The sequence below is a fragment of the Stylophora pistillata genome, chromosome 7 (assembly GCF_964205215.1).
Source record: "Stylophora pistillata chromosome 7, jaStyPist1.2, whole genome shotgun sequence".
Classification (NCBI taxonomy): domain Eukaryota; kingdom Metazoa; phylum Cnidaria; class Anthozoa; order Scleractinia; family Pocilloporidae; genus Stylophora; species Stylophora pistillata.
Genome location: NC_142525.1, coordinates 26,346,457 through 26,365,716, shown reverse-complemented (window position 1 = coordinate 26,365,716; position 19,260 = coordinate 26,346,457). Strand labels below are relative to the sequence as shown.

Sequence of the window (19,260 nt, the reverse complement as noted above, 5' to 3'; positions counted from 1 at the left end):
CTGCGCGTTTACAAGATCTAAATTCAGAGAGGTTTCAATCGATAGGTGGTTTTTACCTTACGTCATCGCCGCCATGCTGGTGGGCGGAAAACAATAGATCTCTCATAAACTCGTTTTGTTCGCCCACCAGCATTTGCTCGTTTCATCATTGTTATCTCTGTCTGGTGATTGCCTGGAAACCACCTATAGCCACCACTCTGATAGTTATAGCAAAGGTTAGTGTTCTTCGTCATGCTGAAATCAGGAGGTAGGACGAATCTTTTTATCAACGGTTACGATTCCTACATGATCTTTGAAGAATATCTTACCTGTTGTCACCCCTCTATTAAACTTTTCCACCCGAAACTTCTTCGCGTTTTCGGTTGCTCTCTGGCCCTTTCGTTGCCATTTTAGAGCCCAACCCTGTTGCGGTGCTTCTCGTGTTGACATCGAATGGCTACCTGCTCGTGCGTGCCCCGTTTGTCCAACGTGCGTTGACTGTATTCCCGTGATCTTTTTTGCCCATTCTTTTCGCGCTAAATCGTTGATGACTCAGACCAGAAATAACATCATTCACTCTACCATCTCAGTAATAAAAAACTTTGGATTTTTCTCTCCATACAGGGGCCGCAAATGCATTTTTCTCTCGCACGCTTATAAAAGCATTCGGCATGCTTGCCAACAAAACTTGGATGTATGTTTCAGGAACTTAGTATCTTTCAACTCGACACCATTTGCTTGAAATCAAAATAATGATTACAAAAGCTAAGAGATTATTTACTTCTGGAGTGAAATGTACTAAATGATTTGCCCTTTCAAACATAAACCTGAGTTATCAGGTTTTGTCAATCACAAAATTACACCCCGGGTTATTATTATTCCTTGGAGACCTTCTTATATTATCATAAATATCTAAGACAAGCAGGTCTTTTAGCTAGATCATCTATGTTAAAAATCGCGCTGTACAGCCCTTAGAATTATTTTCCTCACTCATTATTTTTCTCACACTGCAACTTCGCGTACTACGCAATTATTACTACGCAGTCATATCTAGTGTCCAATTGGGAGAAGAGCTTGTTATTTTTTTGTTTTAGAGGTGAATTGCGATTTCTTGTAGGTCCCCTATTTCGTCGAAGAAAAGTTCGAACAAATACTGAAAGTAATGAGTAAGTCACTATGAACAGCTAGTGCAAAGTGACAGCACTATCGAGCCAAACTGAGAAGTGTTCTTTAAAGATTTTTAACATGAACCACCAATTCTTACTATTTTTAATTTCTGCGTTTTAATAGACTTTGACATGTTCTTGAGAAGATATTAAATCGGTTAGCGCTGTTGTTCCGTTCTAAATTATTTTGGTGGAAGCGCCTCAGAAGACGCTGGTTTAACTAAAACCATGTTGGGCGACGTTGCATTTTGACTGCACAAACCGCAATTAAATTTAATTTTAACAGCTATTCGAGTGTGTGAAGAACGGAAAAGAGCAAAATTACATACCATCGGCCTTTCGATTCAGGTACGAATTAAAACTTTCTACAATGCCACTTATCCATTGCTTGTAACTAATAGACTTTGTCCTTACTCTTGCGGGAGGCCGTACGATCTGTTTTCCTTTGTAGAACTTGGCAAACTTAGCGCACTCTGCCTCAAGCGCAACAATGTGATCTTTCGATTCTCTATCTCAGTAGCGCAGTTGTTGTGTTGAACATGGACGAATAATACATCGCAGCGCGTCTTGTAGATAGATAGAGATGCGATGTTTAGGATAAGCGCTGAATATGGACAAGCGTTAAAGCCGCCACCGAAAAAGCACAATCGACCGTTTTTCATTGTAAGGAGGTCTTTCACACAGCTGTCAGAATTAAAGAGAGGAAGAACGTCGATCTCGATCACCTAAGTAGCAAAGTACACCACGAGCAGCGACGATGATCAAACACCTGGTGGATCACCGTGGTGTCCCTCTACTCTTTGGTATCATAACCAAGAGCGAGCCCTTTCGACTTGTCACTAAGTTTTACGGTTTATAAAACAAAGGAATTATAAAAATTTATAAAAATTTCCTTTCTTAAAAATCGAAGATTTTCATGGTTTCCGTAACTTCGTATTTTTCCAAATTTCCTCTTTTGCATGTTATGCTGTTTTGCATTTTCTTCAACGTATAATTTAGTTCAGCGTCGATCATTTATCATCCTTAGAAAAAAATATTCTGATCTTTACATTTAACTATAAAATTGCTTTGGCGTACGTTGTCCGCATAAAAGGAGCGTTAAAGTAAACATGAGTTGATTCCAAGCAAGGGTTTTACCTGGAAAAATGCCTGCACACGAGTGACACCGACATTACCGCATGTCCCTTTCTGGAAAACATTCGTGTTATGACAAGAAAGGTCAGCTTAAGGGTTTTGGGTTACCCAAACTATGCAATTTTGACGCCGAAAAGTGCCAAAAAGTAATTACAGAAACTTCATCCGCAACACCTTGAACGTGCTGTGAGCGCGAACTGAGATCTTCTCTTACAGTTAATAATTGCCAGGCGGATCTCAGATACGGCTTAGCCTAATTTGCATAAATTTCTTTAGTGGGCAAAGCTCGTCATGCAAAATCCATCTATCCATCCAGATCCATATCAAAAAGGATGTGTGATTTGTTTGAAACGGATTTTCGTTTCCAATCAATGAACAATCCAGAGGCTTCGGCAAAAACAACCTCATCTAACCAACCGTGACAACCGTAGTCAAAGGTTAAGCTGTTACGTAAATATGAAATCCCGTATGTGATCAACAGACTAATGAAACGTCTGGCAGAGGCGTTTATTAACTTCCTATTCTCTGTACATGAATCCAAACGGTGTCTAAAACATGAGTGCGTCGATAGACTTTGAAAACATCAACGATCTTGGGGGCATGGTTAAACTAATGCAGTCTCGAGGTATTTCGCTAATAGGGCTGCAGACATTGGACCAGATGAAACAGAGGGTGAAAAAGGCGCTCAGAATATCAGAGGAGGTAAGAATGTAAGCATCTATGGTTAGTGTCCATTCAAACTCAGCGTAGACCGCCATCGCCAACCTGTCGGAGAATTATCAAGTAATGGCCCCGAATTACTGGCCTAATGTGGTTAATTTAACGTCCGAATTTAACGAATCACTTGCTGTCATGAGGCCGGCATTGTGTATGCTTTGGGCTACTATTAGTTGACCTAGAGACACCGTTTCAGAATTGAAACGAAAGCAATGGACAATAACTTTATTGGTTGTTGACTGGACTGAACGAAAAGTAATGTAGATCAGCTAACACCAAGCTCTTCATTTAACATTTTATTACTTCGTTATTCCAAGCGTTTTTAATAAATGTAAATCAGATGGCGAAATCGCTTAAGAGGGTGAAACTTGATAATCGGTTCATATGCATCGCAGTTCAGTGGACATTATTCCCTAAATCGTATTCAGAGCTCGAAACATACATAGCGAACATATTTAGAATGTCAACCTCGTATATTCTAAGTTGTTCTCCCTTCTTAAGAGCGTGTCTCTGTAATTTCCGACCACTCGAAATTGGTTCAAAAATAAATCTTGCCTTAAACTTTGCATGTGGATAAGGAAACCATTGTCTATCATCGGAGCAAAAGTGGTTTCCCGCAGATTTCAAAATTTTTTTATTTTTGAACAATTTTCCGCACGTAGGTCGAATCGTGAAATTGACATCATTTGTGTACACAAAATGAGCAATCTTTATTAGGATCTCACGCTGTCAAAAATGATTCAATACGAGAGATATTCTGGAATATAACAGTTTATTACATCAACTTTCCGAGTGTGATCACAAAGGTAGAGTATCTTGATAAATGTAAACACTGTCGTCACGTCAAATATGCCACTACTCGACTAAGTCGAAAAGGGGTACTTTTTAAATTGCGATTTCTCCGTACTGGGACAAAACTAGATATCAAGAGTTGCACAGACTCAACAACCGTGCTTGAGAGCACCATATTCCGTAATAATATCCATAGCTATTATCGCAGGAAAAAAATAAAGCGAAGTGGAAACGATGTGAAATTTTCACTTACCTGTACGGCGGTGCTTTCGATAATTTGCATTCGTAATTATCCACAATGAATCACAAAATAATCGCAAATGAACAGCTCAGTGCACTTACTAATCCTGTAGAATAGCTGTAAGTCAGGTTTTATTTTCCGAAGGTCCAAGGATTCCGAGGATTTCTTTACGGGTGCGAGTCTGTAGGAATTTAGGCCTTCATTCTGAGTGACGATTCAGCGCTACCGGGTATTTGTATTCTAGCACTGTAATCCTGTCCATCTTCCAACTTTAAAGCCATGCTGAGAACAATATCCCCTAAACACAGCTCCATCCGAATTCAATTTGTAAACTGTTCCAAATTTGCCGGTGAGAATCTGGACAGCCGCGGGCCGGGGTAGGGGGGGGGGGGGGCAGTCATTGGAGATGACCGCCGATTCTGTGACCAGTTCTTCTATCTTTGCAACAAAGTCTTGTTTTCTGCCCTTCGATGTGCAAGGTATCTCATAAGAATCAAGAATTTCCTTGAGAATTGTATTATTCAGTTTCAGGAGTTTTCGCTCAGTTGCATATTCACAAGCATTGAAAGTGTCATAGATAATGAGGTGTTTCAAACCAATGTGCGAATGGATAGAGTTTAGAAGCTCTACTTCATCTTCAAATTCTTCCCATTCAATTCCCGCTGCCTCCTCTTCTTCTGAAGGTGTTAAATGTTATCGAATGGACCCTGCCCGGAGAAGAAGCTTTTTAATCTGGCTTTCATTTAGCGGCTCCTCCCTTGAGAAAAGCCTCTCCAATGACTGCTCCCCTGGCCCGCGGCTGTCTAGATTCTCATGCAATCGAGGCCACAGGGTTGTTTATCAAAGAGAAGAATGTCACGATGAATGTCACTCCATTTCTTACGAATAGCTCAAACTCCGAGTTAGATTTATGATAATAAAACTTTAAAAGCTGTTGACGATTCTATCCCTGCTCTCATCCGTGGGCTCTCATCGCTGTGTTCTGATTGGCGCCTGCAGCTCTATTCTTACAAATAAATTCCTCTCACAAAGTTTCCTCTCCTCTACTGGCAAAAACCTCGATTTTTCTACTGCCCCATCGATATTTTCTGTTAGTTGTAACTTGGCGCTGATAAGTCATCTTGCTTGAAAAATGGTGACGGTTTCCTTTCTGGTTCGTTTCTGCGGTTCTTTTTAATTGTAAAGTTGAATCTACCTATGTTTTAAAAATTCCGCTTCTATATGAAAGGACTTTCTTCGTATATTTACGTCGCAACTCGATGTTCAACTTGAATTCCGAGTCGAAGTCGAACTCTTACATCTTATGTGAAGTGCGATGTTTGAATCAATTAAATTCGACTGTTTTAGATTAAATGCGACTTTCGCCGTATCTGCAACTGAAACAGTCGAAGATTCGACTTAGGTTCGACTTTTGATTCAAACGTCGCATCTCACAGGTGCCGAACTTAATGCATGAATTATAAAAAATTGTTATGATTCATTTATTACCCACAACTCGCCAGGAATTCTGTGAATGCCCAGCGCGAAAAAGCCAAAACAGCACAAAAAAATGGTGGGAGACGAAGGAATTTGTAGTTCTTGCTTTGCAAAGACAAAATATAGTTGTTTGCCGAGCGATAATTACTTTGGTGTGAAGTGTTCGGTTATTGAAAACGAAAAGGGCACTCCTGGGTGGAAAGTAAGAAAATTTAGATCTGTGGCGTATTGTGGGTCGTGTTTCACTGAAATGATGTAACGTGAATCAAGTCAAAGTATCATGACGAAAAGCCAAGATGACGAAGCAAAAACAAACAGCAAAACCGCAAAACCATCGGTAAAGCAATTAAGCAAACACTCAATAGAAGTCTTCGTCTGAGCAAATAAGTAGTGAACCTGCGAATATTGACAGCGAACTGAGTAAAATTCGACGTTTGAATCAAATGCCGTATTGAACTATTTTAGTCGACTAAAATAGGAGTTAAGTTCGGCACAAGTGAAATTCGACGTTTGAACTGGGTCTTAGTTAAAGAATGGCAAATCCAAGTTTCATTGCCATTGATGATATTTTTGTAAAGCAATGTAACCATTCCATGCATTACTCATCAGGCCTTCTCAGTGTTAACAGAGACCAGGGAAGAAGTCATGAGAAGACAAAGACACTTGCTAGAACTATTCGAGAGCACAGACGCCTGTCTGAATGAATTGAGTGACAAGGACTACGCACTTCTGGAGTTGGGAGTCAAAAATCTCGAAAACCAAATGGCCCACCACAAACAGAGACTAGAGAGAACGCCATACGTCGTGCTCGTTGCAGGTTGGTTACTTATGATAAGAAATTTTTTAACATAACCAAAGTAAATTGCGCTCTGATTGGTTAATTTAGCGTCCCCCATTTGCTTATGGGTGTACGCTGCTGACGTGAGCAAATGCAAAGACTATTTTTCCACGCGCGCTTGTTTTTTCTGGTCACGTAAGATTTGTTAAATAAAAGCGAACTCTTTAGCTGCGATGTATCAATGTTATGTTATAAAACAAATGGTAAACACCACAGCGTACACTATTGAGTTATGGATGCACGCGGGAGGTTGCTAAGCACGAAAGAAGCGTAAGAGTCGCTCGAGGCGATAGCCGAGAGCGACTCTAGCTTATTGAGTGCTGAGCAAACCTCCCGCGTGCATCCATAACTCAATAGTGTACGCTCTAGTGTTTACCATTTGTTAATTGGAAGCTCATAATTAAGTAGAAGGTGAAGCATGGGCGTTTATTGTAGCTTAAAATCCCCTCCCAACCGCTCTATTCACCCCCAGGCAGACTGTCTGCCACAGGACTACGCCAATAGCGTGTAAAAGAGTAACAAGAGACAGGAAACGAAATACTTGGTGGACGTAATATGTCTTGCACAGTTTCTCCATGTCAATGTCTATTCCTGGTACTAGCCTTTACTTTTCCATTGCAGCATATTCTCCGTTTCTACCATGTCTTCGTGTTGTTCATGACCAGTACTTTAGACTTAATCGTGCATAAGGCTTTGGAATTCATTTCCTTGGCCTTCACCAGAGTAAGACTCGTCCTGCAGTAAATAGTGTAATGCTCAATTACATTGTCCTATAGATAAGAACCAGGCACCGGGCACCGGTTCGTGTTAACCAACTTTACGCAGCTTTTTCCATACTCATCTCCTCATTCGCCATAAGAGATTTGCTTAAGCCGCCTGGCAGACAAAACAACTATCAAACTAATTTCTAAACTCCACTGAAAAGTCAAATCCTTTACCTGTGGTCATACCTTAACAGAGTGTCTGAGATATTTCCTTTCCCCAAGCGATAAACGCAGAAGCTATCAATCCAAAAGAAAGAAACATTGCATATTATTCTTGTTGTTTTTTAGTTGTTGTTTTTTAGTTGTTGTTTTTTCTCTTTCGATTGAATTAACTCATCTTGATCTCAAAAATGTTATTTTGCATAAATGTCTGTAGTATGATTTCTAAAACTAATAATAACTCTCCAATTAAAAGGCGCACGGGAGGATATTTTACCCATTACATGTATCATCCTTTTATATCCGCGAAATACGTGTTTTGCATGATCATGAAAATATGCAATAGAAACTTTATTTCTTTAATGGATATTTAAACACAACTGATTTTGTGGTACATTTTGTTCTGGTGATTGCTCTCGACAGGTGAAAGAAATTCCAAAAAGAGCACGTTGCTGAGTCTGATTCTCGGGGAACAACTACTCCCTGACTCCTTTCTTGACACCTCTTCCATCATTTGCGAACTAAGATATGGAACAACCCACACGCTTGTAGCGCACTTTAAGGACGCAGATCCCAAAACAGGGCTTCACTCAAAGACTATTCAACCTGAAGAGATGACTGAGAATTCTCAACAAAACTTTCTTCAACAAATCTCCTCGTTTTTCCTGAATCAAGATCGGCAGGGTTGTGATAAGGTTGAGATCTTTTGGCCGAACAAGCTGCTGAAGGTTGGTAATAAGAAAGGTCTTGCAATGCACTATTCATCAACGGATTATATCTGGGAAATAATTATTTTCTTCACGGATTATATCCGACATATATCGTTTTCTTTCACAGTCTAACCCTTTAGGAGTACAGTTGTTGATTTTTTTTTTTTTTAAAAGAAAAAAGTCTATGGATGATTCAACAACGATAACAATTACAAATTTAAAATATTTATTTAAAAAAAAGTAGACCTTCTTTAAGGTTCACTTACCCATCATCCTTTTCTCTCCTAGGAAAGAATCGTTATAGTTGACAGTCCAGCATTTGGTAAATCACCCTCCGTGGACGAGAGAGTAAAAGTGTACCTTTCTGAGGCTTTCGCAGTTATCTGCGTCATCAACAGTTTAGCACAGCAACATGATGTAAGTCGCTTACTCAGGTAGCGTTACCATACCTAACAAGCAATGCTTTCATTCATTCATTCAATTTTGGGGCACATTTTCCAAACGTTAACTAAATAATAGAATTATCCTGCTGCAGATCAACTCGTAACCGCCTTTTTATCATCGTATTTGATCAGATTAATGAGCAAAATTAGGCGGAAAAAGTCCAAAATAGGAATGGTAAGCTATTATCATTATCATTTTATCATGTCAATAACGTAACAGCTAAAGTTATCATCTCCATCAATCATTATCATTATTATTATCATCATTATCTTTATTATTTATCATCATTATTATTATTATTATTAAATATACACCACGCAAATGAATAGTGCTTTTTGCGCGTGCTGATTGGCTAGTTCGAAAGTCAATAGCAAGCAATATTCACCTCCGAGCAGCTGATGAGACAAAATCGCGCGTCATGAGCTCAACCGCAGACCATTTTGCGGTGTAATGAGAGAAGTAAACTATTTTTTTGGTATCTGTGTGGTATACGCTAAAAAAAACTTATTCACCTCAGTGTCGTTAAAAGGTGGTGGATATTTACCTCCACTTCCGTGAATAACTGTCAGCCATTACTTTTCGTCATCACTTCTATCGTCGTGGTCGTTATTATTTTTTTCACCCTCAAGGAATTTTCAATTAAAAGCAATGTACGTTTGTCCTTAGATGGAAGAACCGATCAAACAAAGCAGAAAAGTATGTCTTGATCAACAAAGTGAAACCTCGTCAATTTTTCCTCTTTTCTTATGTAACAACTGGAATCAAGTATCTCAAAAAGAGACTGACTCCATCAAATACTACTTCGTCAAGAAACTCAGAGAATACTGGCCTGAATTAGACCCAGACTCTCAAATCATTTGCATTTCATCGCCTTACACCGAAAGCGGTGAAAAAGCTCCCGAGGAGTTTGCGTTGCTGATGGATGGCATTAAATCCAGCGCCTTGCAAAGCATTAAAGCAACGCTGAAAAGGCAGTGGAGGTACGTTCTGTTGTGACCAGAGGGTCTTACAAAGCTGCATGAGGATATCATGACCATAATTTATATTTTAACTTAACTGGATTAAGCATTTTTCGTGGTTAAGCCCGAATGCATTATTTCATCTCATTCCCCTCTAAATCTTTACTCTCTTTAGGAAGAAGACGTTCTGTGGCGCTCTTATCTTGATCTAACGAAGCTCACACAGACGCACAGTGAAAACTATAATTTTAAACAGACGCAGACGCGAAGAAAATTAAGATATCTTATTAGAAGTTTTGTTGTGTAGTATCGCTGAGTATTTTTACGAGTTATGCCGTATTTTGACGAGCCCGTAGGCCGAGTCAAAATACAAATAACGAGTAAAAATACTCAGCGATACTACACAAAAAAACGTCTAATAAGTTATTTATTATCCAACACGCCAAACTGTTATTTCAGTGCGGGCGAATTTCGCGGATATTTATTTACGGGAGTGCGTGACAGAAGTATGCGAAGCGGAACGGAATGGGCGCGTTGTCATGTTACTGTTTCTATTTTCTTCAATAAATGAAGAAATTTCCAGGTCGTCTAGCTGTTTTTCTTCGTTCGATTCATCTTATAAACTTGGATATATATTTTCCAGCCATTCTGACTCTTCGTCGTCGAAATATGATTCAAATTGTCCGCCATTTTTTTCCGTAACTACAATTCAACTCCTCGCTTGCGCGATGCGAGAAAACCTGTTTAACCGGTACTCTAGAGTACAAATGCCGCATGATATTTGTACTCGTTTATGGCGTTATTTGTACTCTACGAAGTGTACTTGGATAATAATGGGTTTACTTTTCTATATGGTTATTAGAAAGTGCTTTATGAAGGGAATTTGGTGAAAGCCATACATATATTCCCTAAAGTCCAACTGCGCTCAAAATCCCCACACTCGCCATAATATCTTCCTGGTTTATTTTCCAACTTGTTTATATCTTAATATTTCATCCACATGGAATGATAACGCATGATATTCAATAAACGTTTTTGGTGAAAAAATTAACTTAAATTCTGTATGCTTTGTTTTCTCAGATGGCTTGACTTCGTCATTTCACGCATGATTCTTCACATGAAAATGGTCAAGCATCATCTTTGCCCGTCCAATGGTCGTAAAATCGTCTCTGATTTTCATTCTAAACGCCTTTGTGACGTTGAGAAGCGGCTGTGCTCAGTAGAATACGAGTTGCAAGAGCATTTCAGAAGACTGGCAGACAACACCGTGAGGACGCTGTCCAAACACCTCCAGTCTTTTGAAGTTATCGAGAAATTCACCTCGTGGCCGCTTGAAGATATTCCAGATACTGGAGAAAATTGGCAAGTAACGGAACATGGTATCCAAAATGCATTTAAGAGGCGACTTGAGAACACGATTGACGAGTGGGAAGCCAAGAACCACATTTTATCGTACACTTGTAGCTCTCTCGTCCAATTCTGCAACCAGCGATTTGATGAAGGTAAGAGTCTACTTCCATTCCGATACCTAGGGAACTCCGTTATCACGGATGATGCTGTTAGTGGATTAAACATTCGTCATTCTTCGAACGACTTCGGCGCGACCCAAAAAGTTCTGATCGGGGTTACAAGTCCAATTCTGGTTCCAGTCAGCCTAGCAGTTTTGGTCCCAGTCTTTGGTGTGATGAGACTTAAAAACAAAGTAACAAATAAGATTGATTCTAGAAAATACGAAAAAGATAAACGTGGCTTCATCGTGCAAGCCTCCCGTGAATATCTTTGTAAAGTGGCTAAAGAGGAAGAGCTATGGTTATTCGTGGAAGAGCACCTCAAAGATGCTCGGGGATACCTTAGACAGGTTTCAGTTCGTATGCGCGAGCTCATAGCCGCTGACAAAACGCTATGTCAGCAGCTCAGAGTTGAGACTCGCTCAGAGGAGGAAATTAAAGAACTCTATGGGCTTTTACAAGAGATGAGTGTGAGAATAAAGGAAAAGTTGGCGCTTTTTTTCATTAATGATGTACAGAACATGGAAATAAGTCGTAATGACTTGAAGTGGGTAGAAGATCAAACTTCACTTCTGGGAGAAGGAGCATTCCGTTCAGTTTATCGTGGAACATTCGAGATACCGGGAAAAAGAGAACCCCTACAGGTGGCTGTGAAATTGTGGAAGGAAGAGCTAGACGAATCCACCGCGATTGGCTTCCTCTCTAAAACAGAAATACTGAGGTCATTTACTATCAGAGTATTGTTTAACGCTGGAAGAGATTGTGAACCCAATTTTCTATATCATGTATCGATAAAGCTAAAAAAGAATACTTTTTATTTACAATTTAAGCAGGTGTTTTTTCGATCAATTTCTTTAAGGATCCAGAAGGTTAATATGATCCATTCAAAAGGTGTTAGCCAATCATAGGATTTGTCGCAGTGGTAAACATTTTTTGTGTTTTTCACAAGATAAAAACCAAACTTAATTTCCTTCCCTGAACCATTTCCCCTAGTCTCTTACAGTCTAAAAGTTAAACATGCGCAATGAATGAACGCAATATCCTTCTAGGTTGCATCAACGGAAAAGTACATCCAATGAAAATCATGTAGTATGAGTTGCAGTAAATACATGAAAAACGGCTCAGTGTCTAAAGGAGAATTAGTTACATGGGAATTCACAACAATATCAATTTGGGTGATTTAGGAAGAGAGGGCCGAGATATATAACAAAGCGGTTAACTGACGCCGAAATTTCGGGTACATTGAAATTCGAAATGAAATGGAATAATTTATTAATAAAAGGTGGATGCTATATTTCTTGTAGGAAGCTTGACTTTCCCTTCATTGTCAAGTTCTTTGGGACATCACTGCTAAATGATGGCGATCGATTACGGGTGATCCATGTTATGGAAATTTGCGAGGAAAACTTGATGAATCACATCTTTCAGAATCCTGAAAATATACCTGTATCGTCCGCTATATCTACCGCCAAGAAAAATGTACTGTGCTGGGCGAAGGACATAGCTGCAGCTCTAGAGTTCATACACAACAAAGGTATTGTTCACCGCGACCTGAAGCAGGAAAAAATTCTGGTGAGTTTAAATTGGTCTAAGCTCTTTTGTCAAGGATTTAATTCATACAATTGCTTGGATTTCAATCCCCTTATGAGGATCAGTTCATTTCTAATTACCTACTATATTGATCAATCGATAAAGATACGTTTATTTTATTTCATGTATTGGTTCAGTGTAAAAACGTTCGGATATAACACGCGTTGTCGTTGTGTTGCAGAAATATTGTGCTCTATCAGAGTGCAAAACACGGAGCTGAGCTAAAGCTGTCACGACATGAACTATGTCCGACTATTTCCAGCTTTTTTGCTAATATTGAAAGTGAAATTTCGGAACAAACGAGCCAACATGTAGTTTCTTGTTCAAAAAAAAAAAAAAAAAAACAGAACAAAACAGGAATGTTCAAAAAATATGACCAAACCCTTTAGAAAATGGAAAGTAATGCCTGCCAGGAAAATTTAACGGATTCTATATTACAAAACAAATAGAGAAGCCTTGACTGTGCTCTGTTCTGTTGTAGAGCATTTAAGAAGCGGCTAGAGCACTCAAGAAGTGGGGACAAACACTTTTTTCCTGCTTTATCCGCCTCCTGCGTGCTTTCCGGAACACAATCAAAACGGAGCACAATCAAAGCTTCTCTTTTTGCTGATTAATATCCGTTTAAGTGCACATGGAATTAATTGATTAAGGTGTCATGAGACGAAAAGCGAATGCTCCACGTCTGATTTTGTAGAGAGGGCCCGAAAAGATTTTCCAGATAAAACATCCGCGTTCATTATTAACCTCTTTTCATAGCTTTCACAAAGAAGTGTCGTTAAGGTCTCCGGTTTTCGCCTTTCTGAAGACACTAAGATGATCATAGACACGTTGACGGGAACCGATGCCTACCTCGCCCCGGTAAAGATCCTTTACAAGGCCGACATATACAGCTTTGGTATAATGCTTTGGGAGATGTGGTATGGTAAGAGAGCTCCCCTTGAGGAAGAAGGACATGTGTCGGACAAGAGACCTTCATTTATAGAAGGCGCGACGAAGCCTCCAACTGACTGGCAAGATCTAATGCTGCGTTGCTGGGATGGAGAACCACACAACCGACCAGATGCGGCAGGGTGTCACAAGGTGTTGACTGTCCTCTCCCAAGAAGTTTGCGCACCATCTCTTTGAACTCTGGTTGTTAGGCAGCCATATTAGACGTATTCTATATTTAATGGTAGAACTACTGGGAAACAACAGCCATTAATAATGAGATAACAAACTCGTTCCGGCTGATTGCTATGGTAAAAAAAAAAAAAGAGAAGTACAGGGAAACATGCGTTATGATAGGATACAATACGTGGTAGACTGAAGTACCCACAAAAAAGTCTCTTATCCAGCAGGCACAGACTTTTTAAACTTTTATTTTATTTTCAGTGAAAATGTCATTAGAATCATTCTCAACTTATGCATATGTCAGTGGTGTTAAGTTTTTTTTTTTTTTTTTTCTATATTACATTCATGATTTTTCCGTTCTACAGTTTTTTGCAGAAAGAAACTTCCTATAGGAGTAAAAAAGAACTGAGGTTAAGAATCGTGTCAACATTTTGAAATATAAAGAAATGATAAGTATTCAAAGGTACAAATGGTGTGAGCAGAAAACCGCTCAGAGACCTAACAAGATTTACAAAACTGAGACGTGCAAATTTGCATATGAAAATTGGACTCTCTGTATTGGTAAATGGAGCATTTAGGACGAGCACTTTGAATAAAGCCGTGATCAATTCAATGGTTTACTTCCAACAACTTCTAACAATAAACGTTTAAAAAAAGAAAGCTTACCGTTTGTTGCAATGAAATCAAGACCAGGCGAGAACTTAGTGCTGGAAAAAATTTCGGGAAAGAAGAAAAATAGAACAAATTTGAAGCATTTCGAGGATGACTTCCAATATGAATTTTGGAGTGGGTCCTTGACAATGAAAATCGTTCAAACAATATTTGAGCGACTCATTGGTTGGAAATTGACATCTAGGATATTTCTTGCCAGATTGCCAACACAAAGGTACTTCCGAAAAGCGGATATGAAGCAAATGAGAGACCAAACCGGAAAATATACTCGAAGATGGTACGAAAGGACAATATTTTTTATTCTTGAATGAGAGAAGTCGATATTCGTGCTTCAATCGTCAATGCCTCAAGAAGATAAACGGTTACAAGCGAAGTTCACTGCAATTTGGGATCTGAGTCATTTGAGAACTAGGTGATATTTCCTAAAGCCAAGGTAAGAGAATATTCAAAAGATCTTAAAAAGAACACACATTGTCGAATGTTATCTCCATCTGCTTATTTGCATGTAAAGGTCGTTTGACAAATTTAAATCATTAAAGCTGCCCATATCGTAATTATGCCATTTATAACTAAAAAAAGAGCTGTCTCAACTCTAAGGCCATGGGAATCGAAGTTTATTTTGTGATTTAAAATCCAAATTTACGGAGGAGATAGAAAATGTCTTAAATTGTTATGGCAGTAATCTTTTGAAATTCTTACAATATGCATAGCAACTGGTCAGCCATCTGAACAAGACCAAAATCCTGTGTTTGTATTATCGTCAAAAACAGTGTTTTTAAAATCGCTTCGTACTGAAACATCCTAGGGTTGAATGAGGATTTACACAACCAAATAGTGACTCTTTTCATCATATCTTGACAGAAACCTTCCAATGGCATGACAATAGTAAAAAAAACCCTTGTAATCAATATGAAAACGCCTTCTTCACTTTTGACCCATATAAGCTTATGCTCTGGTGCCCGGCCGCCTGGGTCTGACTCGTCCCCAGCAATGCCATTCGTCTCATTGTTTCATGAGAAGACGCACGGGAAGAAATATGCTGGAACCCTTCCCGTCGTCCTTATCGTTCCGTTTGACTATGACTAGCCTTCATCTCATTTGCGCTTAAAAAAAAGATCACCAGGAGATGAAGAGTTCAGCGCCCGTGTAATTCGAAGAAGTATGGGTTCGAGTCATGTCTTGAATGAAAAACTCCCTTATGCTCTCAAGTGGATTATTCATGATGAAACGCTAATCGTTTTGCATAACAAAGTTTTTGTCGGGGTCGAATGAAACACCGGGTTATCTCCGATTTGTCTCCTTATGATAAGGGTCTCTTTGAGGCATAAAAATCTTTAAATAAAGGGGTCATTTTCACTTTGAGCTCAACATTTCCCAGGAAGATGTTATTCTCAGTTTAGGGGAGTTGCCATTCTCTCTTGAAGGCATTACAATGATTATCTCTTTGCAGGCACTATCTCGAACTGCAAGTTTATAACAATACTTATCGCGAGTAATTCAATTATTATCATACGTAACTTTGTCTGACTCTATTCCTCCGGTAGTTCGCAACATTCGATAGTGACGCAGCCGGAAATATGTTGTCTACGATCATGTTCGCGACCACGGAAAGTCACGTCTTTTCACACACACGCACAATTGTCATCACTTTAAGAATATTGAATTTCTCTTACTTCTATCTGCTGTCAAAGTTAACACTCGCGGCCACGAAAACTCTCATTTTTCACACTCGATCGTCATCGCTTAATTGTATCAAATTTCTTTTATATAGACATTTACAACATTTTGTAGTTATCCAAAGACGACTGTTATATCATACATAAACAATCACAGGAGCCTCATACGAAAGGTCACAAGAAGGAAATACAATAACGGTAAGTTCGAGAAAAAGAAAGAAATACTTAGCTTTTGAAAACTGACAAGTATGTTGTGTCGCAAGGAGAAACGAAATTTCCATGCAGATCTGTTCTTAAAGCTGAAACCACGTGTGAATATCGTAGTTTTCGCCATTTGGTTTTTTAAAAATTTCTTCCTTGGAAGGTCTAGCTAAGAACGTTTAAAAATCTATTTATCATCTCACTTTTTCAATTCGAGCAAGCAATCCGAGGTTTCAGTGGATATAAATAAGACTGGATGTTTTCTTGTCATCTCCGCCTAGGGGGTCCATTCCGTGATTTCGCTTGTCTACGCAGAGTGTCTGTTTAGGCAAGGTTTAAGTTCGGAAAGAAATCGCTAACAGTATACTTTTGTAATTGGTGACGTGTAAGGTGTGACTTGAAAAATAATGAGGCATAATTATCCACAGGACACATAAATCGGAACACACTAGTCTATCCATTAGAAAACAAGCAAACAAAGAGTTAACATATGTATAGATATAAACTTCATATATTCATTGTATCCAAAGAGTTAACATTAAAAAAAAAGAGTGAGAGAAAAAGAGAAAAAATGGATTTCCACGTAGTTAAATCCGGACCGCTACTGCATCATATAGAAGTTGATTTTTTTCTCGTAATTTTACTTTATTCCTTTAAGTATTACGTGCAGCGCTTAACGTCCTGATCAAACGGATTTCTCGTTTCCTTCGACTTTACGCCTCCTTTATTTTTTCTTTTTATTTTTTTTCCTTTTTTTTGCGAGGTCGCAGTACGCGTAGTAAAGTTCATCATTTTATTTCTATCTTTTAAAATCATTTCCGGCTTTCCGTAGATTTTCGGCTTCAAAAAGAAGATATCAAAGCACGTAAAAATTTTTTTTTTTTTTTTTTTTTTTCATTGTAATGGAATTATGTATGGTGACTAGTGACACGTTTCGATTGACTTGCATGCCCTCTTAGCATTTGGTTAAAATCTTCAAAACAGAACGTCAATGTTACCAATTCAATCATGTTTAATTGTATCAGTTCACTTGAGGCCTTTCGTGTATGAGGAATATGTGGGAGACTTATCGACAAATGTCGATTATCGAATAATTGTATAGCGAGCGTCATGTTTTATCAAACGTCTTATGTCTACAAAAGGCCTTCGTGAGAAGGAAAAAAACAATAAGAAAATGGAAGATTGGCAACATCATAACCATTTATAATCACTTTGGCTAGCACTTTAACGAGGTAAACTATTCGAGGTAAACTATTCGGTAAACTATTAGGTCACTATTCTTTATCCGTAAAGCATTCACCTTTTTCAGGCGACCCTAAGGCTTCGATTCATGGAAGTGAAATAGGCTGAAAGTTCTCTTGCCGCCTCTGCCCTGGGGTTTGGTTTTAGGAACTTTAAAGCGCAGTCTATTCGTGATTTTCACTTTTATGCGTTAGTTTAATGAGTTTTTCAGTTCCGAAAGAATAAAAGGTAATTTATGACTTAAAGAACTGAGGCTAAAGCTTCTGACACTCATAAAACAAGACCTAGCTGTTTTAGCCGAGAATGCGAACAATATAGCAACGCGTGCTTTGCAATCCGGGTCTCCCTTTGTCAAGCGTGGAAAACGATGGTGGATTGCTCTCGGGAGAGGAGATCGAAGGGAAACCCTTTAATCTTTGTTAAATCCGCATCCTATCTCCGAAACGCCACTTTTCGCGCTAGAAAACAAACAAGCCAACAAACAAACACGTAAAGAAGTAAACATTCAGAAGGAAGAGAGAGAGGTCTTTTCAAGTTGAACAAAAATCTGCTGCCGAGCTGTGGGCTACCCTTGCTGACTTGAACTTGTTCGCGCCGTGATTACGCTTTATTCTATAAAATATTGCGTGCAGTGCTTTAAGTCTCGATGACAGAAATTTTCTCTCCTACCTCTTTGCGCCCTTTTCTTTTTTTTTTTTTTTTGGCGAGGCATGTGTAGTAGGGTTCATCATTTTAATTCTATCTTTTGAAAGCATTTCTGGCTTTCCGAAGATTTCGGCTTCACAGAGAAAGAAACCTGTGCTCAAAAAAATAATGTTTATCATTGTTGCAGAATTATTATGTATCATGCATTGACGCACGTTTCTTTTAACCTATATACCCTCCCAGCATTCAGTTAAGATATGAAAGTGTAATGATAACTTCCCTGTCTTTGTCAATGTTGGGATAAAACGGTAATGTTTTTTTTTTTTTTTTTTTTACCATAACTGTTCTTTTGAGGCTCTTCACGTATCAGGGACATGAAGAACTGAAAATATGGAGCTTTTCAGAAAAACTTTGAATAATTGTATGGTATGCGGCATGTTTTAACTAGAAGTTTCATATCTAGCGAAAGTAGTTTAGAGAGGAGAAATTCAATGGAAATTTACTGATCACTTTGGGTAGCCCTTTGACGAGGTGGATTAGGCCACTATCAAATATCCGTCCCTTGCTGCTTAGGGCGGGATCAGGGAAGAGAGTAATTTTACAGTTTAAGTGTTATATTACCTATAGACCTGAGATGGAAACGGTCGAAGATTGATAAACGGATCGAAAGAACAATTTCGTTGACGGTGTAAAATTCAGACGAATGAAGAGTCACGTGATTTAATCTAAATATAACTGGCAGCTTTTTTGTCTTATTTTTAAATTTCATAGCTGTCTCTCTTGTAATGCTTTGAAAAGTTAAGAAAGCTCGACCCCATAGCCTCGTTTTAATTCTACTCTCATCGAGATACCGCTGGATAATCGGAATGGCGTGTACATCTACGATAAGGGCTATTGTTGGCACAATCACCTTTGAAAAATGTTTTCTTTGTAAAGAAGTAAACTGTTCCTTTTCGCACTTTGAAGGAAACGAACTTTGCATCCCCTGATACATTATTCAAGGTGTGCTCCGCGTTTGTCGTTCGTGCAATCGTCTTCCATTTTATGCGAAAGGTAAAGGAAAGGTTACATCAAACAGGACACCGGCACTAATGGAAAAAATAATCAGGATTTGTTTAAATCTTCCTTATCACTACACACACATATTTTTATTTTATCAGGTTAGATACTGATACCGGTTCTGTGATATTTCTCCGGACAACAATTCACCATTGTATATCTCAGAAGGTTCGGCTCG

General features: G+C 38.8%; 2 protein-coding genes across 7 annotated transcripts in view; both read left to right on the top strand.

Annotated features, from left to right (window-relative positions):
• Nucleotides 1-2,737: 2,737 nt before the first annotated feature.
• LOC111335686 (uncharacterized) lies at nt 2,738-14,247 on the top strand. Its single transcript, XM_022941677.2, has 8 exons — nt 2,738-2,981; nt 6,115-6,322; nt 7,690-7,994; nt 8,265-8,393; nt 9,087-9,400; nt 10,460-11,608; nt 12,192-12,459; nt 13,234-14,247. Exons 1-8 carry the CDS (start codon nt 2,835-2,837, stop codon nt 13,600-13,602), a joined length of 2,889 nt encoding a protein of 962 aa, XP_022797412.2. The 5' UTR covers nt 2,738-2,834; the 3' UTR covers nt 13,603-14,247.
• A 326-nt stretch (nt 14,248-14,573) lies between these two features.
• The window catches only part of LOC111335667 (A disintegrin and metalloproteinase with thrombospondin motifs 1), a 28,525-nt gene continuing 23,838 nt past the window's right edge, over nt 14,574-19,260 (top strand). For 3 of the 6 annotated variants that reach the window (XM_022941655.2, XM_088729184.1, XM_088729181.1), the window contains exon 1: nt 15,933-16,133. The gene's annotated coding sequence lies outside the window, so the exon portion shown is untranslated. Of the gene's footprint in view, nt 14,693-15,932; nt 16,134-19,260 lie in introns of those variants that run through there. The other 3 variants (XM_088729180.1, XM_088729183.1, XM_088729187.1) reach the window with 2 other exon arrangements.